General features: G+C 43.2%; 1 protein-coding gene across 1 annotated transcript in view; it reads left to right on the top strand.

Annotated features, from left to right (window-relative positions):
* PKN3 (protein kinase N3) overlaps nucleotides 1–14,864 on the top strand; it is a 94,422-nt gene that overhangs the window by 48,516 nt on the left and 31,042 nt on the right. Inside the window, exons 7-11 of the mRNA XM_040324730.1 lie at nucleotides 6,619–6,728; nucleotides 7,509–7,652; nucleotides 8,099–8,179; nucleotides 11,782–11,936; nucleotides 13,610–13,751. Coding sequence (XP_040180664.1) covers nucleotides 6,619–6,728; nucleotides 7,509–7,652; nucleotides 8,099–8,179; nucleotides 11,782–11,936; nucleotides 13,610–13,751 — 632 coding nt within the window. The remainder of the gene's footprint in view (nucleotides 1–6,618; nucleotides 6,729–7,508; nucleotides 7,653–8,098; nucleotides 8,180–11,781; nucleotides 11,937–13,609; nucleotides 13,752–14,864) is intronic.

Raw genomic sequence — 14,864 nt, 5'->3', positions numbered from 1 at the left:
TTGGCAAGGAAGCCTTCTCTCCATTTTTTGCAGTTGAAAGGGCGCATAGGGTCCCGTCACACCCCTTGCCACCGGGCAACCACCCATGCGCTTTTCTTTTCAAACTGTTAAACTAAAGGGACAGGGATGCTATCCTATCCAAAGCCAGGACCATGAGCGGTTCAATGGCTATCGACAACTCCAAGATCTCCCTTTTGCCAGACTTTTCGGCAGAGCTACAGAAACAACGCGCAAAATTCATCGATGTTGGGAAAAAAAAAGGCTCTGAGATCTTAATCTACAATATGCAATGCTGTATACTGCCCGTTTCAGGGTGGTCACACTGGGAGAGATTCGCTTCTTTGACCGTCCCACATCTGCAGTGCAGTGGCTTGGATCGAGAGGATAAAGCACTTAAAGCCGCCAAGTCGCAGCGCAATGATCCTGCTTCAAAGCTGATCGCCCTCCTGTCGGGAGGATGGGGGGGAGGGTATTTTCTTCTTTTGCCCTTTATTGTTGCTCGACCACAGATATGGTCCATGTGTTTTTTCTTTTCTTTTACTCTTTGGTTTGATTGCTAATTCATCTCTTATGGACAAGAAGGTCGCTGGAGAACATTGGAACTATCTACATTGTGGGTTGTCCCATGCACGCTGCAGAAGTGAAAGCCCTTTTCCATCTAACCCTGGTGTTGTATGGGAGTTTACACTGCTACAGATATATGGGGATGGACTGTTTCGCAGCCTATACGGCTGAGAGCCCAGTTGGCTCCACAAGTTGCCTTATGTTTCTTTCTTTTTTTTTTTTTCACTTAACATTTGTTCTACATTGTTACCCACTCTTACCCACCAGTGCCTCAGCCCATGGCCTTCTCTGATGCGGACTATGTCCAGATGACTACCTATGCTCCCGGTACTGTTGGTATGAAAAAAAATTCTATATATTTTCTCTTTGACTCTGTTCGTTATTGATAGCTATGTTCCCTTATGGCCATTGGCCTAAAAGTCCTGTCCTGGAACGTCCGAGGTCTTGGTAGCCCAGTGAAGAGACTGGCAGTTCTTGGGCACCTTAAATCTGTAGGTCCTGGTATTGTATGCCTGCAGGAGACCCATTTATCCTCGGACCCCGCACCTAGCTTCAGCCCCCGCTTATATGGTACCCAATTTCACTATTTTTATTCTGCATACTCTAGGGGGGTGAGCATGCTGATACGTCAGGATGTCAGGTTTCACTGCTCCCACAAGATTATAGACCCAGAGAGGAGATATGTGTTCCTACTATGTAAAGTCTTTGACTTGTCATGTTTAAAAGCTGGCATATATACACCGCCGCCGTTCTCATCCAAGGTCCTTGGGTGTCTGGCGAGGTTTATGGCGCATTCCCGGATGTCTCGCTCCTAGCTGTTTGGGACTATAATAACTACATAAACCATTCTTGGGACAAATTACCTGTCCCCACCCATGCATCTGCTGGGGGTGGGGGACACGCCTGTTTTTTTCCCCACTGCTTGGGGCACTGGGACTGACGGCCGCGTGGCGCCTTAGGCACCCGAAAGTTAACAAATATTTCTGCTATTCAGCCTTGCGTGGGGGACTGTCCAGGATTGATATAGGTTTGGGAAATGATACTATGCTGCAGTTGGTGACGGCTTCAGATTATGAAGATAGACATTTTTTCTTTTTCAAAATTCTTTATTTATATCCAACAATGAGCGTCACCGCCCGGATCACGGTAATAGTGCAATACAGAATGCCAACTCTTGGAACACAAATGAACAAAATTCCAGTTATACACACATTGTCAGCATATTCGTGCAGTCTAGGATCCGCGGATCCGCCCACATTTTCCCATTTTTTTGAGAGGTAGCAAGAGCTAAGAGAATCAAAGTTAGTGAAGAGCAGCTGCTCCCAGGACAGAACCTGGGGAGCTAGTGGGGGGGGGGGGGGGGGGGGGGGGGGGGGGGTGGGGGGGGGGGGGTAGACACCCCGTGGGTATAAACCCGATCGGGGGAGACATTTTTTCTGATCATTCCTTGTTCTGGGTTTCCATCTGATTGGCCGACACTGCTAAACGCACAGGCTGGAAACAAAATCCTTTCTGACTTTTCCTCTTCCCGGAGCTGGACCCCATGCGTGATCTGCTTAAACTTTGTGCAGGACAATATTGCTACTGCCAAGCTAAGTGTTGTATGGGATGCGGCAAAGGCCTATATGAGAGGCCAATTTATTAAAATAATAACCTGAATCAAGACACCAAGGCCTGGGAATTGGCAGTGCAAAGGAGGGTTACAGAGATGGAGGATAAGGTATATTTCTAATCCCACAGGCAACTGGCCGAGAACAACGTTTTTTTTTTACTACAACAGACACATTTTGAAGAGGGGGAGGCGACTGGGCACATGCTGGCAGTAATGGCGTGCGCACAGAGGACCTCCTTTATCTAGGCCATTTGTGGTGATCAGGGAACTCTCCACTCCCAGACTTCAGAGATCATACAGATTTTTAGGTCCTTTTTATGAGGTTCTCTACATCTCTAAGGTTCAGCCCGCAGATGTGGAAATAGCTGAATTTTTGGACTCTGCCTTGCTCAACGCCCCGTTGACTGAGGAGGAATTGGCACTTGCCGTGGCACAATTCCACAACATTAAATCCCCGGGCATGGAAAGCCTTCCGTCCGAGGTCTTCAGGCACATTGCTACCTGTATTGTTGAAGGTGTGCAATGAGGCCTTTAAAGACTGCACTCTGCCCAGCTCCATGAAAAGGCTATTGTTATTGTACTATTGAAACCTGGCAAAGACGCAGAGTCACCGGACTCTTAAAGATCTCTTTGCAGCCGATGTTAAGTTACTAGCTTGGGTGTTGGCAACTAAATTGGTAAGGTAATAAACAAACTGATGCATCGGGACCAATCGGGGTTCATCCTCACTATATCTACGGCCCAAAACATTCAGAGGCCTTTCCTGAATCTGCAGCCCCCTGTCGACAACCCTGGCAACAGAGCCATTTTTTTGCTGGACGCAGCTAAGGCATTCAACAGCGTCGAGTGGCCTTGCCTATAGAAAGTGCTGGAACACCTGGGCTTGGGGAACTAACTTCATTAAGTGGGTTTGATTTACTGTATGCCGAGCCCCCGGCTAGGATTAGAGTTAATAGAGAGCTATCGGAACCTTTTCCTATTTTTCCAGGGTACCAGGCAAGGGTGTCCTTTATCACCCCTGCTTTTTGCCCTAGCCTTAGAACCTCTTGCGACGCGGATACTGGGTGTCGCAAATATAATCGAGTTCAAGCGAAACACGGGCACCGATGTCCTGTCGATGTATGCTGATGACACTCTACTTTATTTGGGTGACACCCAGGGTACCTTGCAAGCCGTCATGACCTTTTATAAAAGCCTTTGGAGAGCTGTCTGGCTTCTCCATTAATTGAAATAAGTCGGTGTTACTACCAGTAGATCCAATGGCTGCATGATGGCGCAGAGATTATACATGTAGTGTCCTCTTTTCGCTATCTGGGCATTCAGGTGACCCCAGACCCGTCCCAATATATCACCTTAAAGGAGTTTTAAAGGAAAACATTTTTTTGCCTAAAATTAATGTCTGCAAGGTAGACAGACAGAATAGTGTAATGATTCTGTTAAAAAACGAGTAAATACCTATTAATTTTCTTCATCTATATCACCTCCGGCATTCTAGTTTCTGTTCTCTCATTTCACTTCCTGATTTGCATCGCTCGTTCATGTAAGAACTACATTTCCCAGTATGAATTGCGGCACGCCCAGTAATTCACACCTCCTTGAAGTCCCAACACGTAGAGAGCGTCCTGCCACACAGATGTAGTTCCCAGGAGGGGGTCAGCACGTAACTGACCACCGCAGTAGAGCCTCTCTTCACGGTGGTCAGTAAAATCAGACAAGCAGGAAGTGAACAGAAGAAATAGAGCAACTTCTGAGCAAAAACTAACAATGAGGAAGTGAAAGGAGTAGGGCTGGGGAAATTAAAGATTAATTCTTCGATTAATCTTTAATTTTTTTTTTGATCGATCAAAATTCTTGACGTCACTGGACAGTGAGACTTACCCTGCTGGATGCGAGCAAACTGCACCCATTGTATTAAGGTACCTTTTGCATCTGTGGTGCAGGAGGATGCATCAGGCTCCATCAGGGGAAGGGGGCAAAAATAACCATTGTTTTCCTGTCCTAAGCAGTTTTCTGCAGACAATTCTTTGTGTATCGGCAACATCTGTTCCGTGCGAAAGACTGTTCAGTTCTTCAGGGTATAATGTCAATAATGCGATTATATCTGCTTCCAGAAAATGTAAACACTCTGGTATGTCTGCGTGACTGGCTAAAGTGATGCCTACTTGCCTACTATAAAGTGACTGACAGTGAATATACTGGATACATTTTATAATTAAAGTTAAACTAACTTTCTACGTTTTTTCTTGAAGTTTAATAAGAAAAAATTACTTAAGTCAGTGCTACAATTTGAATTTAAAACATATTTGTGTGAAGTTAAGTCATGGATTGTGGAAACTAACTAGTGACGGGTGATTGTATATAGTGTATACCACATTTACCACTGACTAATGCAGAGTTGCAATGCAAGGAGATCAGTTAAAAGTAGTTGGATCTGTATGTGCGTTATAATTAATCGAAAATTAGTCGATTAATCGATTAAAAAAAAATCGATTAATCTAACACAACATTTTTAATCAGTAACAGCCCTAGAAAAGAGAAATGTCTGCAGGTAAAGGATGCTTATTATGAAACATTTTTTTTCCTTTACAACCCCTTTAAACTTGGTTCCCCTACTTAACAAATGTTGTGTAAAATGTACAGCCTGGTGTAAATTGCCTTTTGTCAGTAATTGGAAGAACCAACCTCGCCACAATTATTGTACATATTTAACAGTTCCCCAGTCTGGTTCCCCGGAGGTGGGTCGACGGAATCGATTCCTAATTTCGAGAATTGATCTGGCGTAAAAAAAAAAAGCCCAGGATCATTTTATTATCATTACAATATAGCAAGGACTAGAGGGGTCTGGTGGTCCCCCATTCTAGAGCTTATTACCTTGCGTCCCAGTTACAACAGCTTGGGAGTGGTAGACCTAATGGACCCTATCCACAGACTTAGCCACGTCGGATGAGAACGTTCTAGCCCTTTCACGGCTGGAAGCAGAATATATACATTTAGTCCCCGTGGCCCCCTTTTGGGGATACGGGGCTTAACCTACACCCCACTACGGCAGAATCGGCTCTACAGAGAAATATTGAAACTCAAGGGGTTCAGAAGTTGGGAATCGACAGGGATACGCTATATCTCACAATTGTATAACAGACAGACTTTCAAATCCTTTGTGGAGATTCAGGCAGAGTTTCATATACCACGTACCAATTTCTATAAAAATTTGCAGCTGCTTCACGCATTACAAACACAAGCAAAACCCGCCCTACTCCAGCTGACTGACCATGTGCTGATAAAGGGGATTCTTATGGAAAATGATAAAAGGGAATGATCTCTAGAGGTTAAAATATTCTCCTCAATGCCATACAGGACCCCTCCAGGTTACCTTGTAGGGGTGGTTGGGAGAGAGATGTGGTAATCGTAGATGGGGAGACGTGGAATTTCTGCCTCTCCTCTGCACCATTGGTGTCGGTGTCTGCTTCTCAGAAACTGTCCCACTAGTATTTCTTACACAGAGTATACAGGACCCCCATGCAACTATACAAATGGGGGAATCGAGACACCCCCCCTTTGTCGAAATGTGAAGGTGATCACGGCGATCTCATTCACATGCTTTGGAAATGCCCCAAACTATTCTGCTACTGAAAGCGGAATAGACGTCCTAGACGTGATATCTCAGGTTTATATGATAACTATCCCACAAGACCTGGTTGTGTGTCTGCTGGGCACACTAGACAAGGAGACGTTGACTTCTTTGGCTCATACAGCGATTTTCTGATTGCTGTATGTTGCGCGCAAGCTGATTGCACAACTGTGGCCCGTCCCCAGGGTACCCACTAGGGGCCAATGGGTGGATAACGTCAACAAACTGTTAATTAGGGAACGATTTACATACGAACATGGAAACGTCCCACGTAAATTCTACTCATTCTGGCAGGCTTGGCTGGATGTCCCGGGATTAGCGCCTCATCAACTGATTAAAGACAGGCTCTTGCAGGGGTTGGTGAATCACAAACTAGTGGCTGATATAGATCTATGTCGCATACAACCATGGGAGATATTGCTCATCTTGGTGGGTAAGGGTGGTTTAATTGTTTTGGTTTGATATACCCTCAGGGCATGAGGGTGTGTAAAGCCTTCACCGTTTGTTCTTTTATTTTTATTTTTTCTTTCTTACCTATGTTTTGATCCTAGAAACTATAATTTACATGAGTATGTATACTTTGTACTGATCTGGAATGCCAACTGTTTTCCTATCCTTGTATATTGAATGTCATATACCATGTATTGCAAAAGACAAAATAATTTTTTTTTTCTGATTTTATAAAAAATAAAAAAAAAATGCAAGAAAAACACTGGATGAAAAAGATTTGTAATAGCATTTTTGTGACAGCCTTTTAACTGTATGTAAAGTTGTTGTGTGGGTAACATTATGTCTTTATTTTTTTTTTCTTCAGGAGATGTTATGTGCTTCCTGAAGGTCGATAACCAGCCAGTAGGACACACTGGTTGGGGTTCTGTACACAATCAGTGCTGGGATCAGAGATTTAGCATTGACCTGGAGAGGGTGAGGTTTTTAGTTACTCTCGTGTTCCATACTATGGGCCAGATTCACCAAAGAGATACGACGGCGTTTCTCCTGATACGCCTTCGTATCTCTGTTTCTATCTATGCGACTGATTCATAGAATCAGTTACGCATAGATATCCATAAGATCCGACAGGTGTAATTGTTTTACACTGTCGGATCTTAGGATGCAATACCGCCGCCGCCGCTGGGTGGAGTTTGCGTCGTAAACCAGCGTCGGGTATGCAAATTAGCAGTTACGGCGGATCCCCGACGGATTTTCGCGTTCGCTACGTCGCTGCTTGTCTAGTTTCCCGTCACAAAGTTAGTCGTCGTTTGACCTGCCCTAACTTTAGTCAGCAATCGTATTGCTGTCTACAGTATGGCCGTCGTTCCCGCGTCGAAATTTAAAATTTAACGTCGTTTGCGTAACACGTCCGGGAATACTGAAGTACGCTACGCGCGTCGCCGTTCGAAAAAATGACGTCACGGCGCGCAAAGCACGGCGGGAGTTAGAAAACGGAGCATGCACAGTAGGTCCCGGCGCGGGAGCGCGCCTAATTTAAATGCCACCACGCCCATTTGAATTGGCCCGCCTTGCGCCGGAGTAGTTTTCATCGCAAGTGCTTTGCGAATCAGGCACTTGCGATGAAAACTTGCGGCGGTGTAACGTATCTACGATACGTTACGCCGCCGCAGTCTATGTGAATCTGGCCCTATGATCTTTGTGTTGTGAATTGCATTCCTGTGCTTACACCAGCCATTGTTGCCTTTTTTATAGTCACGAGAAATTGAGATTTCAATTCACTGGAGAGATTGGCGGGAACTGTGTGCCATTCGCTTTGTTCGCTTGGAGGACTTCCTGGACAATGAACGCCATGGGGTGTGTCTGCAGATGGAACCCCAAGGAATGCTGTTTGCTGAGGTGAGACTGGACTGCACATGTGTCCTATTTGTTGCAGAGAGCAGGTGCACTTCGTTGATGGTCTCCTGGTGGTTACTATTTTCTATCTCCACCTCAGTGGTGGGTCATACTAAATGTAAGGTTAGATTGCTCCACAAAATGTGTTGTCTTTTCAATATAAAAGAAACCTGGAGGCTGCCATTTCCAAACTTCTTCTGGGCAATGCCCAGGTACCTGGCTGCATTGTTGATCTAATAACTTTAGTGCTTTTAGTCACTGATCTATAATAAGCATGCAGCTAGTGAAGTCATATCTCCTGGTCTGTCTGCTTTGTTTCAAGCCAGTATCTCAGCAGTATTGTATCATGACAGCCAGGCAACCAAAATGTTCAGTAGGAGAGCTTTGCCATGGCAGCCAGCTACCATACTTGTTTCAGCATAGGTTTAATGTTTTATTTTTATTTTTAGATTATGTTCTGTAATCCTGTGATTGAGAGGAGGGGCAAGGTACAGCGACAGAAGCGTATATTTTCAAACAGAAAGGTAAGTGTGTTATGGCTTTTTCTGCTGCTTAAACCCCCCCCCCCCCCCCGACGCTGTTTGAGATGTACTTGACCTGACTTGGTGAACTTGACTTTGGGACCCTGATTCCAGACCTGATTCACTTTATTAGCTTTGAAAACATTGTTCCTTAACACTACTTTATAGGCTTGACCTTTTTCTCTTCCGTTCATGGACGAACACAGCAGCAATTGACCTTAGGGATTATCTACCTTCCTTTCAGGAGATGACTAGGTAGAAAAAACAGCACTTCAAGTGTTAAAACACTTCTCAGTATAGCACCTCCCAGGGGGCGGGTCCCCCGGGTACATCCCTCTCTCTGCATCATCCAGCCCAAGTTTTTTTCTGCCTAGCGTGAGGAGAAGACATGGCTCCTCTGGGCCCATGTGCTCTGGAGGTTTTTTTTTTTTTTTTTCGCTTTTATTTTATTTTTCCTGCATTTTTGGATCCTGGGATCTTCAATATAAAAGTTGTATTTTTATTTTTCAATATTTTCCCTTGAAGAGAATGCATCGCGTACGTAACATTAGTAGCGCTTGGAGCACTGTAATAACAAAAAATATACAAAGTTCAAGTTGCTGTATTAGATTAGTCTGTGCTCTAGTAAGATCATGAGCACAGTGGTTCAAGAGAGCTACAGCTGGGTCTGATTCTAAAACTTGCTTAAGCAATGTTGAGGCCATCCTCAAGATTTCAGCCCAAAATTAGCCGCACAATCGGACAAGTCCACCAAAATTTTGAAATTCTTGCTTGAGACCAAATGCCATCGGAGTATGACCTTATAGTTGGTCTCCACTGCCAGTTTATTTTGTGTTGAAGATTTGGTCGCTGCCCAAATGTTATCCCAATCCTCCCACTCCAACTGTACCCCAAATTCAGAGATTTGAAAGCATAGGAAGGTAGTGTTGGGGGAGAGAATAGTCAGGGTAGAAAGCTGGATGGTTATAGGAGACTAACGGGCAAATAGGAGAAATTCATTTTAAAGAGCCACTTCAATTTATCCCAAAGTAAGAGAGAGTGTTGTGTGTCGTGATTAGTTATAGACCCACGATCCTTTATGGTGTACCCAAAGAATATTGGAAAGGATATCGGGATTAAATCTACAGCTTCCAAACGCACTTCAGCAGTAGCATGGTAAAGTGTCTGTTGGGCCGCTTGGTAATATTTAACCCCTTCCCTAGCGCTGCATTGTCAAATGACGTCGGCAGGAACCCTCCCTCGATCCGGGTGGACGTCATATGACGTCCTGTATTCCCGGCGTTCTAGGGCGAGCTCGTGACCCGGCGCACGTGTCCGGCGGCCTCGATTGCCGCCGGGCTCCCGCGATTGACGGTGATCACGGCAGGAGTGTGGATCTGTGTGTGTAAACACACAGATCCACCGCCTGTCAGAGGTGAGGAGACCAATGCTGTGTTCCCAGTACAGAGGAACACGCATCGGTCCCCTCCCCCCTACAGTTAGAACACACTATAGGGAACATTTTAACCCCTTCAGCGCCCCCTAGTGGTTAACCCCTTCCCTGCCAGTCACATTTACATAGTAATCAGTGCATATAAATGTCACTGTATAAATGTGAATGGTCCCAAAAAAGTGTCAAAAGTGTCCGATGTGTTCGCCGCAATGTCACGGTTGCAATAAAAAATTGCAGATCGCAGCCATTACTAGTAAAAAAATGAATAAAATCAAAATGCCATAAATCTATCACCTATTTTGTAGACGCTATAACTTTTGCGCAAACCAATCAATATACGATTATTGCGATTTTTTTTTACCAAAAATATGTAGAATACGTATCGGCCTAAACTGAGGAAAAAAAATGTATTAAAAAAAAAAAAAATTATATTTATTAAATACAAAAAGTAAAAAAAATAAAAACCGCAGAGATGATCAAATACCACCAAACGAAAGCTCTATTTGTGGGGGGGGGGGGGGGGAACCTAAAGATTTAGTTTGGGTACAGTGTTGCATGACCACGCAATTGTCATTCAAAGTGCAACTAAAAATTGGTCTGGGCAGGAAGGAGGTGAAAATGCCCTGTATGTAAGGGGTTAAAGAAGTTAGGAAGTCCCAAGCCACCCTGTAGTTTTCCCCCGTAGGAGTATACATTTGGGGACATAAGTTGTATCCTTTAAAGGGTAACTCTGCTCGTAAAAAAAATGTATATTGCACTTAAATACTTAGCATATACAATTGCTACACAAGCCATATTGTAGTTTATTGGTAATAATAATTACATTTCCTTTTCAATTTACAACTTTTCTGTAAAATGCAATATAGCGACCTGGAAGCGTTATGTACACTATTGGTGTTCGGAACGCCCCCCAGAACTGTCATTTTCTACTTGTGTGAGTGGGCTCACTGATTTTGACTGAAGTCAAATTTTAGGCAGCACCTGCAATAGGAATTTAAGCTTTCGTGAGATACTCAACAAGGGTTAAATACTTCTAAAGGTGCACAGAAAGTACACCACGTGATTATATTGACCCAGACCCTCCCATTCTGAATGTCTCCAAAAGAAATGGTGAAACAAACCATATATATTTTTTTTTTTTTTAGGGCTCGTTCACATCAAAACGTGGTGCAGGAAAGGTGCGTTCCATGAATATTTCCTGCACCACAGGTGAATGTGCTGCCCTTGCAAGACATACGCAGGTGCCAAATAATTGTAATGGGCACCCCAACCAAACGCATCTGGCAAACACAGCAGTACCATGTGGTTTGGTGCAGTGCGATCTGAAAAAGCAGTGTTTGCACCGCTTTCCAGTGCGTCTTGCAGTCAAAACTGGACTGCATGGAACATGCGCGTTTTTTGGCTTGATCCAATCCCAGAACAGGAAAAAGCAGGCGTCTGTTATAACATTTAAAATCCCTGCAATATACATTGCTCACTCAAAGGGGATTGTTTTATTTTCTCAACAATACAGTGTTTCCCCGAAAATAAGACCTAGCGTTATTTTCCAGGAGGGCAGCAATATAAGCCCTACCCCGAAAATAAGTCCTAGTTTTAAAAATGCTTGTAAAATCCTATAATCCACTCTATTACTGTAGTGTAAAATGTGTGTGTTTCTGTAATATAATTGCGGGGAAGAGAGCTCTGGCGTGTCACAGAAGCGCAGAGCGGCGCTATAATGAAGGTGTTTGCCACAATTATATTACAGAAACACGCACACATTGTACATTATATAATACTGTAATAGATTGGATTATAGGATTATACAAGCATTTTAACTCAGTTCACACTGGGGATTCCTGTCAGGCAGGAAGATAGAGGGGGAGAGAAGACAGCACATTACATGGTAAGACCTACCCCGAAAATAAGCCCTACTGTGTCTTTTGTTGCCAAAATTAATATAAGACCCAGGCTTATTTTCAGGGAAACACGGTAGTGGAGTTACTCTTATAAAGTGGTTCAGAGCAGGTAGGTGTCGCATGTTTGTAAAGCTTATTATTTTATTTTTTTATGAAAATAATAAACACTGTAGTTTACAAATATTTTAAGTTTCACTGGAATTGGACATTTCGGGCAATGTTGATCAGAGTTACCCATCAAAGCTAAAGCAGTAATTTATCCTTCTGCTTTTCCAGGAAAGGATTTCCTTCGCGCCACCCAAATGAACATCAACTTTGCTACATGGGGCCGCCTAATGATGAGCATTCTGCCTCCATGTGGCACTATATCGACGCTAAGCCCGCCCCTTCCTGTCTCTACGCCTACAGAGATTCACTCAAATTCTGCAAACTACAGGTAGGTTACCAATGTACCTTCACCAATGGATGCGTTTTTTTAATTGATCTAAATTTGGAGAAATCCCCTCCCATGTTGTGTGTGTGTGTGTGTGTGTGTGTGTGTGTGTGTGTTTTTTGTACATAGTTCCCGGGGGAATTTTCCTAAAAGGCATATTACACTAACAAGTATAAGTGACAGGGGTTCGGTTCCTCCAATCGGGTTGCATAATGACATAATCATTTTTTTGTGTCCAGTCCTAGTGTTTACCTGTACTAAGCTGCCCTCTGCTGGCACCACGCTGGAGATCAAGACCGCAGTACTCACGTCTCCAGCAGTCTGACACACTTCCCTCTTCATTATTCAACCATGCGTAAGCCTTTAATGCCGAGTGCACTCGTGACACAAAATTCAAAGAGCATTGTGTGGGTTTTCTAAAGAGAGATCACAGCAAAAGTTGTTCTTTCCTTTCAGGGACTCTCTCTCATTGAAACCTTGCATTAGGTAGTGGGAAAAGTCACAACTTTAAATCATTTAAATTTAAAGCGGTTGTATACCCCATACTAGCTCATTATGAAATACTTGCCTTAGAACGAGCGTTGGTGTCCCTCCTGTCCATGCCGAGGCAGCTGACATTTCGACTCGGCGTGTCTTTCGGGTATTGCGGCTCCATCGCTGTGAGTGGCTGGAGCCGCGATGACGTCACTCCTGTGCATTCGCGCGGGAGACTTCTTTCCGACAAGGTCCGGCGTCTCCCGGTCCTTCAGCCGAGAATCCCCTGTGCGCCTGCGCCGCTGCAGCCAGCGGTGCATTACGAGGGGAGTATCTCCTAAACCATAAAGGTTTAGGAGATATTTTTTTTACCTACAAGTAAGCCTTAGTATAGGCTTACCTGTAGGTAAAAGTAAAAAAAAAAGACTATACAACCGCTTTAGGCTCCATTCACACCTAGGCGTTTTAACGCCTAAAGCCCGACGCTATTGCAGCCTAAAATACGCTGGAGGGGTGATTTAACATTGTTCTCTATGGAGATGGTTCACATCTCCACGCCGAACGTCGTACGCCTGAAGCTCAAAACAAGTCCCTGACCCTTTTTTTTTTCAGGCGGTTTCGGCGTTCGGCATAGCCAACAATGTGTAAATCACCCCTCCAGCGAAAACCAGGTTAAAAAACGACGCGTTTTGTCATGGCAAATCGCGGTACAAAACGCAGCGCTAAGGTGTGAATGCAGCCTTAAACTTGAGCTATTAGGCTCTGTAAAGCAGACTTTTTACAACAGAAATCAAGCAGAGACTAGAAAACACAAAAGGGGAACTGAGAGCTCTCCTTGCTGTCTGCATATATAAATACAAAATATTTATTTTTTCCCAAAACGTTATTTTGTAACAAGGTAACAATGCAGAGAACGCATAGCATATACATCAGAGTTGACAGCATGTCCATCCAAGGGTCCTTCTTTAGGTTTTATACCACTAAAGGAGAGAAATATGTACAGAATTTGCTATACATCGCCTTTAATTTCCTCTGCATTCGTTTAAACCCTTCATAAAGAGCCTGACAATCAATTGCTGGTTGGTGCTGAGCCAGATTAGGACAGTGGGACTGGTAGGATACATGACTAGACAATAGTGAAAGGACTTTTATTTTTTGTTTTTTTTACTCTTGCTCCTAAATACATTTTTGTTCCCTTTCAGTAATATTCCCATAAAAAAGTTAATATTTACTGATGAATCCTCCTCCTTCAAGCCTCCACCCAAGCCTCCCCGAATCTACTTACCGCTTGAGTCAGAAAAGGTAGGGGCACCTATGGACTCTTCGCCCAAACTTCCGGCAAAGGTGAGTAGTGTCACTGACACCATTATTATTAACCAACACCTTAATTAGAAATAAATGTAGGCTACCATTTAATTATTTTAATATCTTGTTGGCTGTTTGTTTTAAGTTCTTTGAGTCACTTACCTGGACAAAAACATTTTCATAAGGAGCTCAGACATTGCATGTTTTGAGTGAGAGGCTCAAAGTTTTGAAGGCAAAGATTGAGTACAGGAGCCAAGAAACTAGCTTTTTAAAAAGGTTATGATTTGGCTTTTTCATTCAGGTCCTTGTACTTTTTCATACCACCGAAGAAGAGCCCATGCAAAGGCTGGTTTCTGAAAGTTGGAGTAATTAGCGCCTCATATGGGAGTACTTGCTCAGGCACCATATACTTCATTGCAGAAAGCAGGAGGTAGCATGCCTACATTACCTAAACTATCAAGTCGGGTTTTACAAATGAATCAGGGGCTGGGATTCATTGGCAGTATACAGTCTTGCACATTATGGTGCATGCAGTCCTGCAGCTGAGTTTGAAGATTTGAAACTCAGCACAGGTTAAAGCTGGCCATAGATAGAATTTTGAAATGAACATTTTTAGGAAAACTCTTGGGGTAATTCATATAGAAATTCTCAAAACCTTCCAAATGTAATTTGAAAAAAAAAATGGTTTGCTTTTAACATTTTGATTTTGGAATAAATTGACTTTACCAAACAAAAACCACATACGCTGTTCGAAATTAAGTAGTTTAGGAATTTTTTTCCATCCTGCTCTTTAAATATTCCCATCATTACAATTCAAATCAAACGTCAATTTGGCCCACGAATGATTAGGGGAATGGATCAAACTATCTTAGAACGTTTAATAGTGAGTGTGATTCTGCGCAACGTATCTCACAATAATGTGACATACAAAAATATAACCACAATGGAAACCAAAAAAAAATGATAAGTGATGAATAAAATAAATATGATATAATAAGCGAGCTAATAAACTCAATAATGCGGAAATCTGACAAAGCACTTCTTTGTCAGATTTCCGCATTATTGAGTTTATTAGCTCGCTTATTATATCATATTTATTTTATTCATCACTTATCTTTTTTTGGTTTCCATTGTGGTCATATTTTTGTGTGT

Source organism: Rana temporaria, chromosome 9 (assembly GCF_905171775.1).
Source record: "Rana temporaria chromosome 9, aRanTem1.1, whole genome shotgun sequence".
In the NCBI taxonomy this organism is placed as follows: Eukaryota; Metazoa; Chordata; class Amphibia; order Anura; family Ranidae; genus Rana; species Rana temporaria.
The sequence above is the reverse complement of the archived record's forward strand: the minus strand, read 5'-3'. Positions and strand labels throughout refer to the sequence as shown.